Raw genomic sequence first — 17,985 nt, forward strand, 5'->3', positions numbered from 1 at the left:
CCACTGACTGAGGCAAGGGGAGGCCACTGACTGAGGCACCAGGAGGCCGCTGACTGAGTCACGGGGAGGCCGCTGAGTCACGGGGAGGCCGCTGACTGACTCACGGGGAGGCCGCTGACTGAGGCACGGGGAGGCCATTGACTCACGGGGAGGCCACTGACTGAGTCATGGGGAGGCCACTGACTGAGGCACAGGGAGGCCGCTGAGTCACGGGGAGGCCACTGACTGAGTCATGGGGAGGCCACTGACTGAGTCATGGGGAGGCCACTGACTGAGTCATGGGGAGGCCACTGACTGAGTCATGGGGAGGCCGCTGACAGTCTTGTTTCAGGCCCATTTACACTTTGCGTGTCCGCATAGCCACATGGATCTGCAACGGTCGAGTAACGTCATTTTTGTTATCAGACACGGCAGTGCGCTTTTTTTTTTTTACTAAAAGTAATCTGAAGAGATCCATTGCTACCCACATTTATATAATCCATCCTTGAAAGAAAACAAGGACGCTTATGTGTTCAAATTCATGTCATGGAATCACCCAAACATAAAAGAAGAAACATTTTATAAACTGAACTGGAAATCCCAGAGAGGACACAAAAAATAACTTTTGGATAAAAGCGTCAGATAAATAATTTGTTAAATGTAAATATCATTGCACAAGCGAGGCAGGCGTCCGCGTTTGTTCACCTCCAAAGTGGAGGAGTAGAAGCAGGCCTGCCGTCTGTGACCACGTCTGCAGCTGTGCGCGTCCATCCTGTTTCAGGGTATAAATGGGTCTTTATACTAGGCTTGGGCGGTAGTATACCGCCGTATTTTGGGTATATTGTATGTTAATGCCAAGACTTCAAAGTAAGGAAGTAGCATTGCTTTCAGAAATACCATCGAAATACTACGGTATACTGTCTGTAGGAAGAATTACATTAGATGCTGCCCAAGCCTAATTTATACCCAGCGTGTTCACCAAAGAGCCGTTAACAACCGTGTAAAATCGGCACTACCAAAGGCAGAGTGCTGATGCCTGTCATTGCTGGTCTCCTGAGAGTAGTTTTAATGACAGGCCCACATACCTGGAGCAGTTGGTGACCTCTGCAGCAGTGCCCATGCACGGCTGGCCCCCACACTGTGGCGGGGGGGCATCACAGGCCCGTGTCCGGCAAAGGCAGGAGCCGACGGCGCCCCCGTCGCTGTGGCCACACACTTTCCAGCCCGACCAGGCGCCAAAGCCACCGTCCACCGTCACGTTTTTCTTCTGTATGTTTACAAAGAGCCGTGGCAGGTCAGTTACGACAGGATGTTGCTATGGTAACCTCAAACGACATCAACACACTGAGGCCGAAACAGTGTAGCCAAACATGCAGGGATTTAGCTGGTAATAAAAGATAAAAAAGAAACATTTGCATATCAACAAAGGCTAAACCAGCAGAGACATATACAGGTGCTCCTCGCTTTATGACATTTCAACGTTACGGCGGTCTGATGTGCATTCAGTAGTCATCAGAGTATGAATTTCGATCTATTCCCAGGCTAGCAATATGCCGTATGATACGTCCTACTGATGCCGGGTGATGGGAGCGTCCACCCAGCCAGGCTTCCACTTTCTGTATCCATCGTGAGCATAAACATCTCACACAGTGTTTACCAACGTATCATCCAGCGTTTTTTTCTGTTTCTCACCAAAGAATACTGTACATTTCATGATAGGATTAACCTGTATTCATGTATTTACTTTTCAATTACTGCTACTTAGTTACTGTACCTACGGTAATTATTTATTTTCTTATCATATCATAATATATCATAATATATCCTTATTTGACTTATGACATTTTCCACTTAAGATGGATTCAATGGAACATAACTTAAGGAACTGTTAGTTTACCCACAGCTCTAAAAGACCCATCAAGTTGGGTAGGTGCATTACTCAAGGAAACCTAAATGAAAAGCTTCAAAAGAAAGTCCTTCTGCTCACCTTGGTAAGATGATATAATGAGCCTACAACCTAACGGTGAGTGTACCTGTAGTAATATTCAAGTCTCGTTAATGATTAAATTAATTAATAATAAAATTTAACAAAGCTATTTCTAAGTCCTTAGGGGAAATATAGAGTTCACCAGCTTCAAGCAAGTGACAGGATGTAGTATCACTAATAAACAGATGGAAGATAAAGGACAATCTTCCCTAAACTGAGCCTCAGAATACTTCTTAGCATATCACTCGTATTTTAATATAATTATTAGTTTTTATTATTCTGAAACGCTTCCACTCACTCTGGTAGATCTCAACGGAATAGCCTATGGCAGCGAAAGTGCATCATGGGAAAAAAACCTCATCTAAATCTACATTGCCTCCCAAGGCTGCTAAATCTAATCTCAGGTTTATTTATGAGCAGATTCCATCAGGAGGAGCTGCCATCACATAGAGATCCACATCCCCTCGGCCGGGCAAGTGCCAGAAGCACGACAGCCCACAGCGGGTGCTGATCTCATATCAGGGGATCTTGTAAAACGTCACTCTAGCCTTATGGCGAGCCTCAAGGAGAATATGAATAATGGGATGTCCGTGGCCATCCGCCAAGATGCTGTCATTACCGTGGTAACAGATGGGGCCGCACTCTGACGCTAAATGAGCCGGACAGTGTCGTGCAGGAGGGGGAAATGACAACAGGAGTCTGTAACAGGAGCTTCCGGAGGTGACACACCAGCCCAGCAGGAATTATCATTGGCTTGTACCTCTGGAGTGGCGGGTTTGAATCTCCCCCCAGCCACGGCTGTGTGCGCTCTTGTTTGTGTGACATTCTCTCATCCCAAATGTATCCAGACCGGGTCACTTTGAATAGCCGTGTGTTGGTTCCTGGTTACAGACTGGTATTCTGCCTTGGATCAGGTGGTGGGTAGCCTGGCTAATTAGCAGTTAGCGGATTAGCATAACTCTTCCCACCACTGCTTGGATTTACCTCGTCTTACATTGTATGTCTCTGGTACAGACTCTGGCTCAGTCTGAGCGTAACCAGCAGTAACCAGAAACACATAAAAACCGACAGCCGAAGATACAAAGGAAAGCTTAGCTGTCATCCATTTATTACACAATACAGGGCTTTTATCCCACTTGAAAGCATGTACCCAACTTCCCCTGTTATTCAGCAAAATGAGAGTGTACACAATTATGAATAAGCTGAGAAAAGCATTTTTATACAATTCAATGGCACATTTATCGCACATTTATTTTGCCATCGTTTTAGCTACAGTAAACATTTAGCCACGCATATAGAAATGCCAGCGGGGGGTGGGACACTGATTAGTGCAGCAGGCCCCCAGTGAGGGCGAGTCGGAGAGCGGCACTCACAGGGCACTCCCTGATGCTCTGCTCCCACTGCTTCATGCTGAGGCTCTCCTCCAGGGCCGTGCAGCGCCTCAGACCCAAGTCCCAGCCGCAGTAGGGGTCCCGGGCTCCCAGACAGGCCCTGTGGGAGCCAAAGAGCGGGGCCTTGAATCTCACAGCACCATCACAGCTTTTAGCTATTATGCTCCATGACTGTGGACCACACTGCAAGTAGACATCAGAGAAGCTGAGTCGCTGTTAAAGAACTATTGAAATGCATCTTTGAAGACTGGCATTTTGACCAGTTCATGGTATTTTATTTTCTGTTCTTATATCATTGTAGTATTATTTGTTTGTGTCCATTTACTACCAATGTTATTTATTTCTATCACATCCTTCCATCTATGTTTATTTATTTAGCTTTTTATTTTAGATTTACATTACTTAGCTTTATTCCGTCTTGCTATAATTTCATTGAGCTGTACGTTAGCTGCTTCTTTATCTTTAGATAAGAGATTAAAATAAAACCAGTGCTGACAGGTCCCGATTAGGGCAGCAGAACGCCACTCTCGGCAGGGCACCAACAACACCGCAGTGACTAACGGGCGCCACAGTATCTGCTTATGCAATAATGAGAAGAGCCTGCCTTCCGGAACCGAGGGTGTCTAGTCGGGCCAAGTGAGGGCCTGCTGGGTCTGAGGGTTGTAATTATCTCCCGTTCCCTGGATGCACTCATTGTTCGCAGAGGGGCCTGGGCGAGTGTCTCAGGAGTCAGCAGACGGGCCACGTGAAGGCCTGCCGGGTCTGAGGGCCGTAATTATCTCCCGTTCCCTGGATGCACTCATTGTCCTGAGTGTCTCAGGAGTCAGCAGTCGGACCACATGAAGGCCTGCCGGGTCTGAGGGTCGTAATTATCTCCCGTTCCCTGGATGCACTCATTGTCCTGAGTGAGTGTCTCAGGAGTCAGCAGTTGGGCCACGTGAAGGCCTGCTGGATCTGAGAGCCGTAATTTTCTCCCGTTCCCTGGATGCACTCATTGTCCTGAGTGAGTGTCTCAGGACTCAGCAGTCGGACCACGTGAAGGCCTGCCGGGTCTGAGGGCCATAATTATCTCCCGTTCCCTGGATGCACTCATTGTCCTGAGTGAGTGTCTCAGGAGTCAGCAGTCGGACCATGTGCAGGCCTGCCGGGTCTGAGGGTCGTAATTATCTCCCATTCCCTGGATGCACTCATTGTCCTGAGTGAGTGTCTCAGGAGTCAGCAGTCGGGCCACGTGAAGGCCTGCCGGGTCTGAGGGCCGTAATTATCTCCCGTTCCCTGGATGCACTCATTGTCCTGAGTGAGTGTCTCAGGAGTCAGCAGTCAGACCACGTGAAGGCCTGCCGGGTCTGAGGGCCGTAATTATCTCCCGTTCCCTGGATGCACTCATTGTCCTGAGTGAGTGTCTCAGGAGTCAGCAGTTGGGCTGCTAAGGTCAGGACGCAGCCCAAAACCCATTATTAACGTGCTTATGCTAGGTGATGCACTCTGTTAATGGCTTCAGTCAACCTCTAATTAATAACAACAGTCATACAGTTACTCATTTTACCAAACGAGCGCCAGAATAAACAAAAAGACCTGGTGTTTATTATGTATTTATTTATTTGTTTCTTTGTTTGATTTTTACCCGTTTTATTATTTCTACTTTTTATATTCCTTCTTCATTCCGCACATGTATCACTTACTACAGGGAGCTGTCTGGAAAACTCCTTCATTGGCTGCGTCTGCCACAGCTTGCTGTACTGTTGTGCATTTGATCATTAAATTTTTGATCGGAGTTGATTCGGTACTACCAGTTCTACACAATGGATAGAGATGTTAAAATCAAACCAGGGCAAAAACCCGATTCACAGCTCAATCTGAACAAGAGTGACAACATCAGAATTGTTGAACAGTCGATGGTAAAAGGTTAGAACAGGTGCTAGAACAGCGCTATACGCTGGGTGCCCTACGCAGGATTAAAGGGAAATATTCTTCCATGCACAACATCGCATTAAATGCTGAGTGCTGCGCCAGCCATTCACACTGCTGTTGATCTCGTCTTTCCAAAGAGCCACACTTACATCTGCATGCAAACAGTGTCCCTCACACTTTTATACATTCATTACCGCACAGATTAATCGGACATCACTCTTCATGACTTCAGGGATGGGGCATTAATAAGCGGGTATAGGAACAAGGCCCTGCGCGGGCGCATTACAAAACACTTCAGCTCTCCCCTGCGAGCAGGCAGACACTCCGGTCACACACAGGAAGCACGCAGATGCCAGGCCGTATCTGACTGCCGGGGGATTAAATCTGCCTTCCCGTCCTTTTATCGGACGAAAGGGACGCGGCGCTCCTGGGCGCAGATGGGCGAGATGCGCGACATTCCGTAAAAAATGCACACGTATCCCCGATTCTGTGTGGCGGATGGAAGCCCAGGTTCTGCTCTGTCAGATAAGACAGCCATTCGCATGTAATGCGCTGATTAATATGCAACTACCGCCGTGCGGGGGGAGGGCAAAGCTGTTTGGGAAGCGCCACGTCTCTTGAAATGTAATTATTCATAATGCCATATCGGCCCTAGCGAGTTCATTAACCGAGCCTTAGAGGCTGCCTGTGTTGAGCCTAGCTAGGAGGCATTACTGGCCATTAATGCCTCCAGGGCCAGGGGGCAGCCTTGAACCACCACCACAGGCCACCCCTCAGGAATGGCGCCTGTCCATATGGGGGAGGGGTTAACCGGTGCACTTACTCACGAGTCCTGTGGAAGCCGCAGCGCACGAGCGGCACCCTGATCACCTGATCCTGGACACCCACAAAGAGCACGCTGTGGCCGTGCTGAAGCAGCAGACTCCTGATTGGTTGCCTCCGGCCCGGCGGGAAGAGCTCGATCTCGTCCAGCAGACAGCTGCCCGTTGATTGGTTCAGTGGGGAGAGCACCTTCCTGATGGTCCCGTAATCTGCCGGCAAAAGAGAGCAAGGCAAGAAGATGAGCAAAGGAACTGCCTCTCAGCCACAAACCTCAACACAGGTCTGAAATTGACTTTGTCTTTGTGTGCCATTACATGAAATTGGCTTTTTTGCAAAACATTTTTACCAAAAATACGGCTGGATATTTGACTAGATCTTCTCTAGGAAGTTGCATGGCAATGTTGGTACAGCACTGGGAATGCAGCTCCTGCCTCTGTTCTGTGCTCCTCCCATGAGTTTGCACACTTCCCCCATGCTCCTCCCGTGAGTTTGCACACTTCCCCCATGCTCCTCCTGTGAGTTTGCATGCTCCTCCCGTGAGTTTGCACACTTCCCCCATGCTCCTCCCGTGAGTTTGCATGCTCCTCCCGTGAGTTTTCACTCTTCCCCCATGCTCCTCCTGTGAGTTTGCATGCTCCTCCCGTGAGTTTGCACACTTCCCCCATGCTCCTCCCGTGAGTTTGCATGCTCCTCCTGTGAGTTTGCATGCTCCTCCCGTGAGTTTGCACACTTCCCCCATGCTCCTCCTGTGAGTTTGATTGCTCCTCCCGTGAGTTTGCATGCTCCTCCCGTGAGTTTGCACACTTCCCCCATGCTCCTCCTGTGAGTTTGATTGCTCCTCTCGTGAGTTTGCATGCTCCTCCCGTGAGTTTGCGCACTTCCCCCATGCTGCTCGGGTCTCTGATAGGATCTCCACTTCCCTCTCCAAAGACATGCTGTTACGCTAATTGGTGCCTCTTAATTAGCCATGGAGTATGATTGTCTTATAACTGGAATCCCACCCAGGGTGTGCCCTCCCTAAAAAAAGCACACGGTTCCAGCTCCCTGCATCATGTCAGCAGCCCATCAAGTAAATTTCACCGACCAGGGTTGGGACCCCTTCCATGAATGGAAGCGGACAATCAGTACCCTGGTAGATGGGTTCAAGGCATCCTGGAGAAATTCCATCTATACAATCACCACGACCCGGACTATGATTTCATGTCGTTTTAACAACAATAACAGTATATGTATTGTATCGACTCCGGGTTTCTTTTTATACAGCTTTGACCTATAAGTTCCTCATGTGATTCATTATTTTATTTTATTCTTTTATTTCATTCACTATGCAAATTTTCACATCTGGCAATCGTGCTCATACTTGCACAGCAAACCATTAAGGACCAGGAATGGTTCCCTCCCTGCCACTGTTCCAGGGTCCAACAGAGGCCTGAATCTCGGAGTTAGAGGAAGGGGGATGGGGGAACTTGCATTCCCAGATTCTTCGTTATATATATTATTATTGTGAATTCACAGCAAGTCTTAAGCTGTTCTAAATAACACTAGGGAAAACGGTCAAATGAAATTCTTTTACTTTGATTCTAGTATTTTTGTTCTGTCTCCTGCCCCCAACGTTAAATTATTCATGACACATGTAAATGTGTCGAGGGCGTGTCACGCAGCCAAATCCAGCTGTCAGACTTTCAGTTCAGTAACCTTTCAGCCGCAAAGGACCGGCGGTGATGCCTCATCATTCCCATAATAACAGCAGCTGATTTCTGCTTTTTTCTTTTACGTTTGTCTTGAGATGCACCTAATCTGAAGAAATCAAATCTCTCTCCTTCTAAGCTCCACAATAATTCGGGTCAGGAACCCCCCAACTATCCTGCACTCCCCCGAACCAACCAGCACCCCCAACCATCCAACATGACAACCATAACCCCTACCCAGCCCTAACCTTAACCATAAATAACCATTCTTAGTTTTTTGATTGCAGTCACATATTTTTATAAAACAGATTCCCCTTGTAGGGATGGAAAATGTTGGTCCCCACATTATGGAGACATTTGATCCCAACAATGTAATGCATACATAACAAACACACACATACACACACACTAAATCTTCAGTTTCAGTGTTTTGGGGGGTGGGGGTCAGTTCATTTATCCATGAATATACAAGTGCTCCTCTTCTTAGGTTATTCATAACTTAACCATCTTCAGGTGAATCACCCGGTGGCCATGTTGTAAAAGCAGCCACCAGCAAATTCCTAACACATAATAGCAAATGATTCACATAATTAGCATAACTGACTAAAATGATCCCATAATCATGTCTATGTTGTCTGCTTTTAATATTTTCACTTGAACTTGCTTGTCTAAGACCATGCTGCCCTCTCCTACCTTAGCCCCTGCTGAATCTTTCCACTTTTTTTTGCACATTTGCTTCCATTTCAGCTGTAACATGTATACTATTTTTCTTACAGTCTATGAACACTATTGAATTTGCAAGGAACACGCAAACATATTAATCACGACTATTAGGTTTGCAATCCTAAAGTTCATTGCACATGTTTTCAATTTGCAAACTCTAATTGCATCCCTGAAAACACAATGAGATCATGGTTATAAAAGGAAGCCATCAATCTGCAGGCAATGGGCTGTAGTGGGTACCAGACCCCCAGAGAACAGCAGCACATTGAAGAAGAGTGAGCAAGCTGGCGTCAGCATTTAGGTCAGGAAATGCCTGGTGCCACTGTTTCCATGGCCTGTGGAGAGCCATGGTAGTGTGACATCACTGCTGCAATGTGACATCGACCCTTTCATGCTCTGCATTGACACAAGAGATGTAATCCCAGCATGTGGAAAATTGAGGGCATCTAAAATGAATACATTAACATCGAGAAAAGCCAACTTTAAGAGGTAGCGTGCGCAGTACGTCATACATCAGTGCTCCTGCCCATTAGCATGAATTAGTCTGTTTTTCCACCAAAGAATCTGACAAAAGAAAAGACAAAAGGTAAAGGAAAATAAAAGATAAAATAAAGGATATTCATGGGGGGTCCAAATTGTAGCAGTTAGCAGCTCTCTCGGCAGTTACGGCGGCTGGTCTTTGTCTATACTGTTGCTTGCTGGGGAAATGTGTTTTAAATCATTGCACCAGTAAGTACTGAGCAATATAAAAACCAGGGGCAGCACAGTAAAGCATAGTTCCAGGACAGACTGTTCACAATCAGGTCTATCTCACCGACCGACACCTAGGAAAGCAGCTGAGTCTATGTGATACAGCATATTGTGATGCAGGATGCAAGATAGAAACATTATGGCAGAGGGAGAAACACAGGGCTGTACCTAGTACCTGGAATTCTGGAAATGTCACCTTGGCCCCCCATTCAATTTTACAGGAAATTTAACGTATTCAGGGCCCCTATAAAGTCCTGCAGCCCCCAAATCTGCCAGGGGATCCTTTCCCCTCTGAAGCCCCACAATGGCTGGCTCAATCTTACAAGCGTCTTAGCAGACCACCCGCCGAAATGAGGAAGTCTGTCGTGCTCTCTCTAATACAGGGGTATCCCTATGATCGGGAGTCTGTCGTGCTCTCTCACTCTCATACAGGGATATCCCCATGATCGGGAGTCTGTCGTGCTCTCTCACTCTCATACAGGGGTATCCCCATGATCGGGAGTCTGTCGTGCTCTCTCACTCATACAGGGGTATCCCTATGATCGGGAGTCTGTCGTGCTCTCTCACTCTCATACAGGGGTATCCCCATGATCGGGAGTCTGTCGTGCTCTCTCACTCTCATACAGGGGTATCCCCATGATCAGGAGTCTGTCGTGCTCTCTCACTCTCATACAGGGGTATCCCTATGATTGGGAGTCTGTCGTGCTCTCTCATTCTCATACAGGGGTATCCCCATGATCAGGAGTCTGTCGTGCTCTCTCATTCTCATACAGGGGTATCCCCATGATCGGGAGTCTGTCGTGCTCTCTCACTCTCATACAGGGGTATCCCCATGATCGGGAGTCTGTCGTGCTCTCTCACTCTCATACAGGGGTATCCCTATGATCGGGAGTCTGTCGCGCTCTCTCACTGTCATACAGGGGTATCCCTATGATCGGGAGTCTGTCGTGCTCTCTCACTCTCATACAGGGGTATCCCCATGATCGGGAGTCTGTCGTGCTCTCTCACTCTCATACAGGGGTATCCCCATGATCGGGAGTCTGTCGTGCTCTCTCACTCTCATACAGGGGTATCCCCATGATCGGGAGTCTGTCGTGCTCTCTCACTCTCATACAGGGGTATCCCCATGATCGGGAGTCTGTCGTGCTCTCTCACTCTCATACAGGGATATCCCCATGATCGGGAATCTGTCGTGCTCTCTCACTCTCATACAGGGGTATCCCTATAATCGGGAGTCTGTCGTGCTCTCTCACTCTCATACAGGGGTATCCCCATGATCGGGAGTCTGTCGTGCTCTCTCACTCTCATACAGGGGTATCCCTATGATCGGGAGTCTGTCGTGCTCTCTCACTCATACAGGGGTATCCCTATGATCGGGAGTCTGTCGTGCTCTGTCACTCTCATACAGGGGTATCCCCATGATCGGGAGTCTGTCGTGCTCTCTCATTCTCATACAGGGATATCCCCATGATCGGGAGTCTGTCGTGCTCTCTCACTCTCATACAGGGGTATCCCCATGATCGGGAGTCTGTCGTGCTCTCTCACTCTCATACAGGGGTATCCCCATGATCGGGAGTCTGTCGTGCTCTCTCACTCTCATACAGGGGTATCCCCATGATCGGGAGTCTGTCGTGCTCTCTCACTCTCATACAGGGGTATCCCCATGATCGGGAGTCTGTCGTGCTCTCTCACTCTCATTCAGGGATATCCCCATGATCGGGAGTCTGTCGTGCTCTCTCACTCTCATTCAGGGGTATCCCCATGATCGGGAGTCTGTCGTGCTCTCTCACTCTCATACAGGGGTATCCCCATGATCGGGAGTCTGTCGTGCTCTCTCACTCTCATACAGGGGTATCCCCATGATCGGGAGTCTGTCGTGCTCTCTCACTCTCATACAGGGGTATCCCCATGATCGGGAGTCTGTCGTGCTCTCTCACTCTCATACAGGGGTATCCCCATGATCGGGAGTCTGTCGTGCTCTCTCACTCTCATACAGGGATATCCCCATGATCGGGAGTCTGGCGTGCTCTGTCATTCTCATACAGGGGTATCCCTATGATCGGGAGTCTATCGTGCTCTCTCTCTCTCATACAGGGGTATCCCTATGATCGGGAGTCTGTCGTGCTCTCTCACTCTCATACAGGGGTATCCCTATGATCGGGAGTCTGTCGTGCTCTGTCATTCTCATACAGGGGTATCCCCATGATCGGGAGTCTGTCGTGCTCTCTCATTCTCATACAGGGATATCCCCATGATCGGGAGTCTGTCGTGCTCTCTCACTCTCATACAGGGATATCCCCATGATCGGGGCAGCGGCCGCCTCACCTGTGGCCAGGTAGATGATGTGGAAGAGCCTGTTCTTGCCCTGGACCACGTCCACCACCAGGTGCGTGAAGCGCACATTGTCCTCCGTGAAGGTGGGCCTGGGCCCCAGAGGCTGCACCACATCCTGCATCAGAATGAACTTCTGCGCATCCTGCAGGCTCCTCTCCGTCAGGTTCACGTTGCTGCCGTAGTCTATTGTGCCGCACTATTGCCAGAGAAGTCAACGTTGCAGCTTCAGTTATCTTTGCTACTTTAGCGTCTTTGCCTAGGTAAGCTCCACTATGTCAGCGCTTCTCAAGCCTGTCATGTCTGCTTTGCCTCACAGCTGCAAATAATTACCCGAGATAATCAAATAATTCATCAGGTCTAAATTAGGTGTGCTGGGCTGAGCCGGGAGGGGGGGTCCTTGAGGAGGAGTTACAGAGCCACTTGTTTAGAACATCCAGCAAAGCACGTTTTTTTATCATTATGGCAAAATTAATTCAGTGCCAGCTGGTGATCAAATTGCATGACAGACCTCATTCAATAGCCAAAAATGCTAAATGTTCTTCATTTCCTGTCTAGGGCACAATTTAATCATTTTACGGAGGATAACCGAACTCTCAGGCTGCCTGATGTGAGCCAGAACTTCATAGGGCATCAGCTCTCAGATTCCTGATGCTGAGACAGAGCCTCGGGCTCCTGGAGAATCCATCAGGCAGAGAAATGCATTTTGGGAGTCTCACGGATGCAACGACATCAGAATAAAGCTGTTAGTTAGTCATTCAATAGCTCTCAGATTAAGAAACTTAAGTGGATGTGAAATTAACATGTTGCTGCCACTTCGCATTGTTACCCGGTGCAGCCAGGATGTTCATTTTTAGCTGTGAAGATATTTTCTTCAAAAAGTACATTGTTTGGTTAACCTGGCTATGAAATGATTATCTACATTTGCTTGAAGGGAATAATTTCTCAGCACTGACTTCCAACTAAATAACACAGGACAGTGTTTCCCAATCCAGTCGTCGGGGGCCCGCAGACGTTTTTGCTCCCTCCCAGCTCCCGGTAGCAAAACTGTGGACTGCCTGGCTGGGAGCTGGAAGGAAGCAAAAACGAGGACCATCTGTGTGTCCCTGAGCACTGGGTAGGGAAACACTGGCATAGAGAGATGAAATGTTACAAGGAAGCATTTTCCTGCCTCATAATGTTATAATATGGAATCCACTAGATACATTAGTGTTATAGGTCCATTGCATGAGAATCAAACAAAATATTATTGAAACTTTTATTGTGGGGAAAAAACCAACCTGAACTACAGTCTGATATGTAATAAAGGCATCATAGAGCATTACAGCAGTGTACTGTATATTTTGCCTGCTTAGGGAAAAGTCTGTCAGATGTGCTTGATATAGGCGAGTGGGTTTGCTGCAGACACGCGACGTGAAACGCGAGCAACACGCCGGCCCCCCTGCAATGCAGCTGCTCCCCCCGGACGGCGGTTACCTGGAAGTCGGGGTTGGGGTTTGGATAAGGCAGCCAGGCCGAGCGCGAGTTCTCCTGGTACTTGAACGGTCCATTGAACACTTGGGTAATTGCGCTGAGATTGAAAACGCAAACGGCGGAGGCAGCGATGCTGTTCCTGCGCGAAAGCAGACAGGCAGACACGATTACAAGCACGCAGGCCCGATTCCTGTGAGTCCATTCCAACGCGATTTCCACAACCGATCCACCTAGATGAGGTAAGGTTTCTATTTCTGGGTGTCATTTTGAATAAATCTGCAAAGGAAAGTGCATGGAATGAAAAGAAAATTGCAGCTTTGGTAAGAATGGAGATATGTGCTTGGGGCGGCGGCGGTCATGTAAACATGAAAAGTTATCTTCATGTGCAAAATGAAAGAAAAAATATGTATCCTGCCTTGAGGACCACAACAGTAGACATGTTAAGATGTAAATGGATGCTGAAGATTATCCTTGTTTGTAATGTATAAGACAGTCTAAGGGAAGCACTGGTAGTAGCGAGCCGGGCCTAAGAGCAGAGCATTCTGGATAGACACGTACACATTGGTGGTGAAGACCGCGTAGAGGAGCTGCAGCTTGGGCAGGTAGAAGGTGCCCTGCAGCTCATGGTAGTAGAAGGGGATGTCGCCCGGCCGGGAGCAGTTCAGGCGTGCCTTCATGAAGGTGGTCCACGTGTCCTCCAGCAGGAAACGCCCTCCAACGTCGTTCTTGCAGACGCGGGCAGCACGCGAGAACACCGTCCGGCCGCAGTCGTGTTCCACAGCATTCTCCCGGAAGAAGAAGTAGGTGAAGTTGCCGATGTCGTAGGATGACACGAAGTTGGGTTCTGCCTCGAGAACAAAACATGCCGGGAAAAAAAAGTGCGTTTATTTTCAGGGGCGGCGGAAGGGCCTGGATTTAATGAGAAGTAGGGTCACCCTTTGTCGTCAGGACAGCTTCACGCCATGGAGTGCTGTCCCTGTTTGTACTGGAGACCTGCACAGGAGTACGCAGTTGGTCCAGAACCCAGTAGTGACAACAGTGTATTTACACAATATGGATGGTTTGATTTATTTATCAACTGACCCAATATATCATAGAAGAAATAGATAAAACCAGCCAGAATCCATGTCAACAACATGTAAAGATACAGGGTGGGTAAAGGCCAAGCCAGTAACGTCCTGATTTCTAAGAAAACAGGTCTTTTTGTACTACAGGTCTGCCCGTGTGTCTCTAAAATGTAAAAAGTACAGAGAAATACAAGGGGAGAGCAAGAGCATCATTGCAGTCTCATAAAACTGATGACCGACGTACATTCTTAATAACAGGATATTAACACATCTTCAGCAGTACTGAACTGAGAAATGTGAGTCTGCTCTGCTGACAGTAATTTCATTTTATTTTACATCAAAGAGTTCTCACGCAATGGCCTTCGGACAACGTGAACGAAATTAATCATTTGCAATAATATCGTAATATTGTCGACATGGAGCGTTTTGTGGATGTAATTTATTTTCCATTTTGAACGTCAATCAAACTGAAAATCCTCGAAACAACATAAGTGAAGCGGGTAACAGTGAATATTATGTTTTATCTCCATTTGAAGTTAAAGATGAATTTTCTTGGAAAGTTCAGAATTTAATCATCCATACAACAATCATGTTTGATTGTTCACGAGATTTTTGTTTACAACCAGGTAAAAAAAATCCAGCAGACAAAAAATTATGCACAGTACTAACATCTGCAATTTTAAAAAGTCACGTTTATAAACCCCACTACAATTAAATTAGGATGGATGCCAATTTGCGGCATATATCTACTATACAGGAGGCCAGAGATTCATTATTTTTATGCGAGTTTTAGAAATATGAGGCAACTGAGATATTCAAAACGAATCCAAACAGCTTTGGAAACGAGCAGATAGTTTGACGTCAAGAATCACCACAGAAGTGAATCGGCTCTCTGATCCAGCCGCCACACAGACCCTACAGTGCGAGCTTCACCAAGCCGGGGCTGATGGCTGGACTGCCATTCACAGACTGCGGGAACCCAAGGCCAAAGCACAAAGATGCATAACCTTGTATAAGAAGCATAAAACATCAAATGTAAAAAAGGTACATGGTTTGATGAATCATCTTCCTCTTTATTTCCCACAAAAGTTTGTCTGGAGAAAGTTTAAGAATTCCTTTAATATACTTCAATATTTCCTGTCAAAACTTAACCATGGCTGGAGATGCAGAAAGGTATGGCAGCGATCTCACAGGAGGAGTTATCTCTGATGATTGCTCTGCATGGCTATATAAGGGCCAAGGAAGATGAGACTGTTTAACTGCAGCAGCTTCTCCACAGAGTGCTAAACGAATCCAGGAATGGTTCCTTGAACAAGAAGCCTGCCCTGACCTCCCCAATTACTATCCACACATCACAGAACACTCACAGGCAGTTCTGTAGTGTAGATCGCAGTACATTTCATCTTCTGTCATCCCTGAAAAACTTGGAGGCTATTTTTCTATTTGCAGAAAATCCCACATCCCATTACATACGGTTTCGGACTAGGCCAGTGTTTCCCAGTCCGGTCCACGGGGACCCACAGTCAGCCCATGTTTTTGCTCCCTCCAAGCTCCCTGCCAGACAGTCCACATTTTTGCTCCCTATTGGAAGCTGGGAGGGAACGAAAGCATAGACTGTCTGTGTGTTTCACTGGACTAGGCAAGGAGTGAAGCGGTCATATTAATATTCTGTTATGCATTTCTATTATTCCTGTCCACTCTCCATGTAACTGCCTGTAAATACACAGTGCTCACAGAGTGCCTAGGGATGCTTGCTTAATTCATTGCAAATTTATTGGCTTCATAATAAAAATTACTACTTTATTCCTTTGTTTACAAAAAATATATGCCATATTAGAAACAACCAGTAGTTTTAAGAAAAACATTACTTTCAAATAGTAACAAATTGAAACCTAAATTATAGTTCTAAAAGAGCTGTTAAAAAGTTTGTCGACAAGTCTCATTGGGTGCTTTTTAATTAGTAGCACCGATGCAATAATGGAAAACACAAAATATTTGTGTTTAGTGTCCATTTGGGAGCCGGTGACTACGACTGCAGTTACCAGCATAATGGGAAGGACGTAAGTAACTGCGCAGTCAAAAAATTATGACACTTAAGAAGAAAATGTCTGTGCGGGAAAATGTCCAGGTATGTTAAACACCGCTTGTCAATAGACTTTTGTTATGAAACTAATAAATCTGCAACAGCCATCCATCCATCCATCCTCTGTACCTCATCTCGGATGCTATGGGTGCAAGGCAGGGAACAACCTAGGATGAACACAGCACAGGGCACAATCACACACACACCTTTGAACAATTTGGCAAGTTATATTCACCTAAGCATGTCTTTGAATTGTGGGGGGAAACTGGAGTACCAGGAGGAAACCCCACGACGACTCCGCGGAGAACATGCAAGCGCCACACGCACGTGGAGACAGGGTGGAGACTCGAACCCTGGTCCCACTATCACTACACCGCCCAGAAATTTCTGCAGAACTAAGCACGCGTCCCAAGACATTCTGTGAGCACTGTGTATGAATCAAAATGAAAAGAGCTAAGAATATGTGTTCATATGCGTAGGATGTGCAGGAGGTAGCTTATAGCGGGTCATATGAAGGTATGTTTATGTCTCAGAGCTGGACCATCATCGCATTAACAATTCCTGTTCAAAGTCCCTTTCACAACAATAGATTAAAACACTGTTTTATTAAAATACTGTTATCCTCAGCAGCGAGTGGGATGCGATCATTAGCATAACGGTACTCGGGAACATCCTTCCTTTTTCAAGTTCATTTCTTTTCACATCTCCAAATTACTTGTAATGTTGCGATATTCCAATAACTGGTGATATTAGACACGTATAGGGGCAAACCACGGAGGGCTGACTTCCCGATATGCAGCAATTAACGCGCCTTAAGCGCCGTGCAAAGTCATTAGCGCAAAACCGCTTTCAGATGAATTATTTCAGATTCTAGCAGCCGATACAGAGGAGTCCAGGCAAGTCATCCTACCATCAGCATTAATATGAATGCAGAGCCTGTACAGAAGTCGGCCATCAAAGGAAATGTCTCAGACTATTTATCTGGGGAATAAGTGCATATTTGCGCAGAAAAAAGGCACAATTTAAAATCAGAAAATATCCATATATATATATATATATATATATATATATATATATATATATATGTTATTGTCTGTGGGAATTTTTGACTATTCATTCAGAATAGAATTTCTGAGATCAGGCACTGATGTTGGATGTGAAGGCCTGACTCATAATCTCCACTCTAGTTCATCCCAAAGGTGTTCAGTGGGGTTGAGGTCTGGGCCAGTCAAGTTCTTCCACAACAAACTCACCCAACCATGTCTTTATGGACCTTGCTTTGTGCACTGGGGCACAGTCATGCTGGAACTGAAAAGGACCTTCCCCAAACTGCTCCCACAAAGCTGGAAGCATAGTATAGTCCAAAATGACTTGGTATGCTGAGGCATTAAGAGTTCCCTTTACTGGAACTCAGGGGCCCAACCCAACCCCTGAAACACAACCCCATTCCATTATCCCTCCTCCACCAAAATTTACAGTTGGCACAATGCAGTCAGGCAGGTAACGTTCTCCTGGCATCTGCCAAACCCAGACTCGTCAATTAGACTGCCAAAGAAAAGTGTGATTGGTCACTCCACTGAACATATTTCCACTGCTCCAGTGCTTTACACCACTCCATCTGACACTCGGCATGGCGCTTGGCGATGTGAGGCTTGCATGCAGTTGCTTGGCCCTGGAAGCCCATTACCAGAAGCTTCCAGTTTTGTTGCGTTGGGGTTAATGCCAGAGGAGGTCAGATTGGAACTCGTTTGGAACAAAGCATTGGCAACTTTTACACACT

General features: G+C 46.9%; 1 protein-coding gene across 4 annotated transcripts in view; it reads right to left on the bottom strand.

Moving 5' to 3' along the window:
* The window catches only part of LOC125740685 (semaphorin-5A-like), a 77,956-nt gene that overhangs the window by 23,461 nt on the left and 36,510 nt on the right, over positions 1 to 17,985 (bottom strand). For all 4 annotated transcript variants that reach the window (XM_049012168.1, XM_049012166.1, XM_049012169.1 and 1 more), the window contains exons 8-13: positions 13,614 to 13,899; positions 13,059 to 13,194; positions 11,577 to 11,781; positions 6,092 to 6,299; positions 3,340 to 3,457; positions 1,065 to 1,246 (exon numbers count right to left, since the gene is read on the bottom strand). In XM_049012168.1, coding sequence (XP_048868125.1) covers positions 1,065 to 1,246; positions 3,340 to 3,457; positions 6,092 to 6,299; positions 11,577 to 11,781; positions 13,059 to 13,194; positions 13,614 to 13,899 — 1,135 coding nt within the window. The remainder of the gene's footprint in view (positions 1 to 1,064; positions 1,247 to 3,339; positions 3,458 to 6,091; positions 6,300 to 11,576; positions 11,782 to 13,058; positions 13,195 to 13,613; positions 13,900 to 17,985) is intronic.

Source organism: Brienomyrus brachyistius, chromosome 4 (assembly GCF_023856365.1).
Source record: "Brienomyrus brachyistius isolate T26 chromosome 4, BBRACH_0.4, whole genome shotgun sequence".
Taxonomy (NCBI): domain Eukaryota; kingdom Metazoa; phylum Chordata; class Actinopteri; order Osteoglossiformes; family Mormyridae; genus Brienomyrus; species Brienomyrus brachyistius.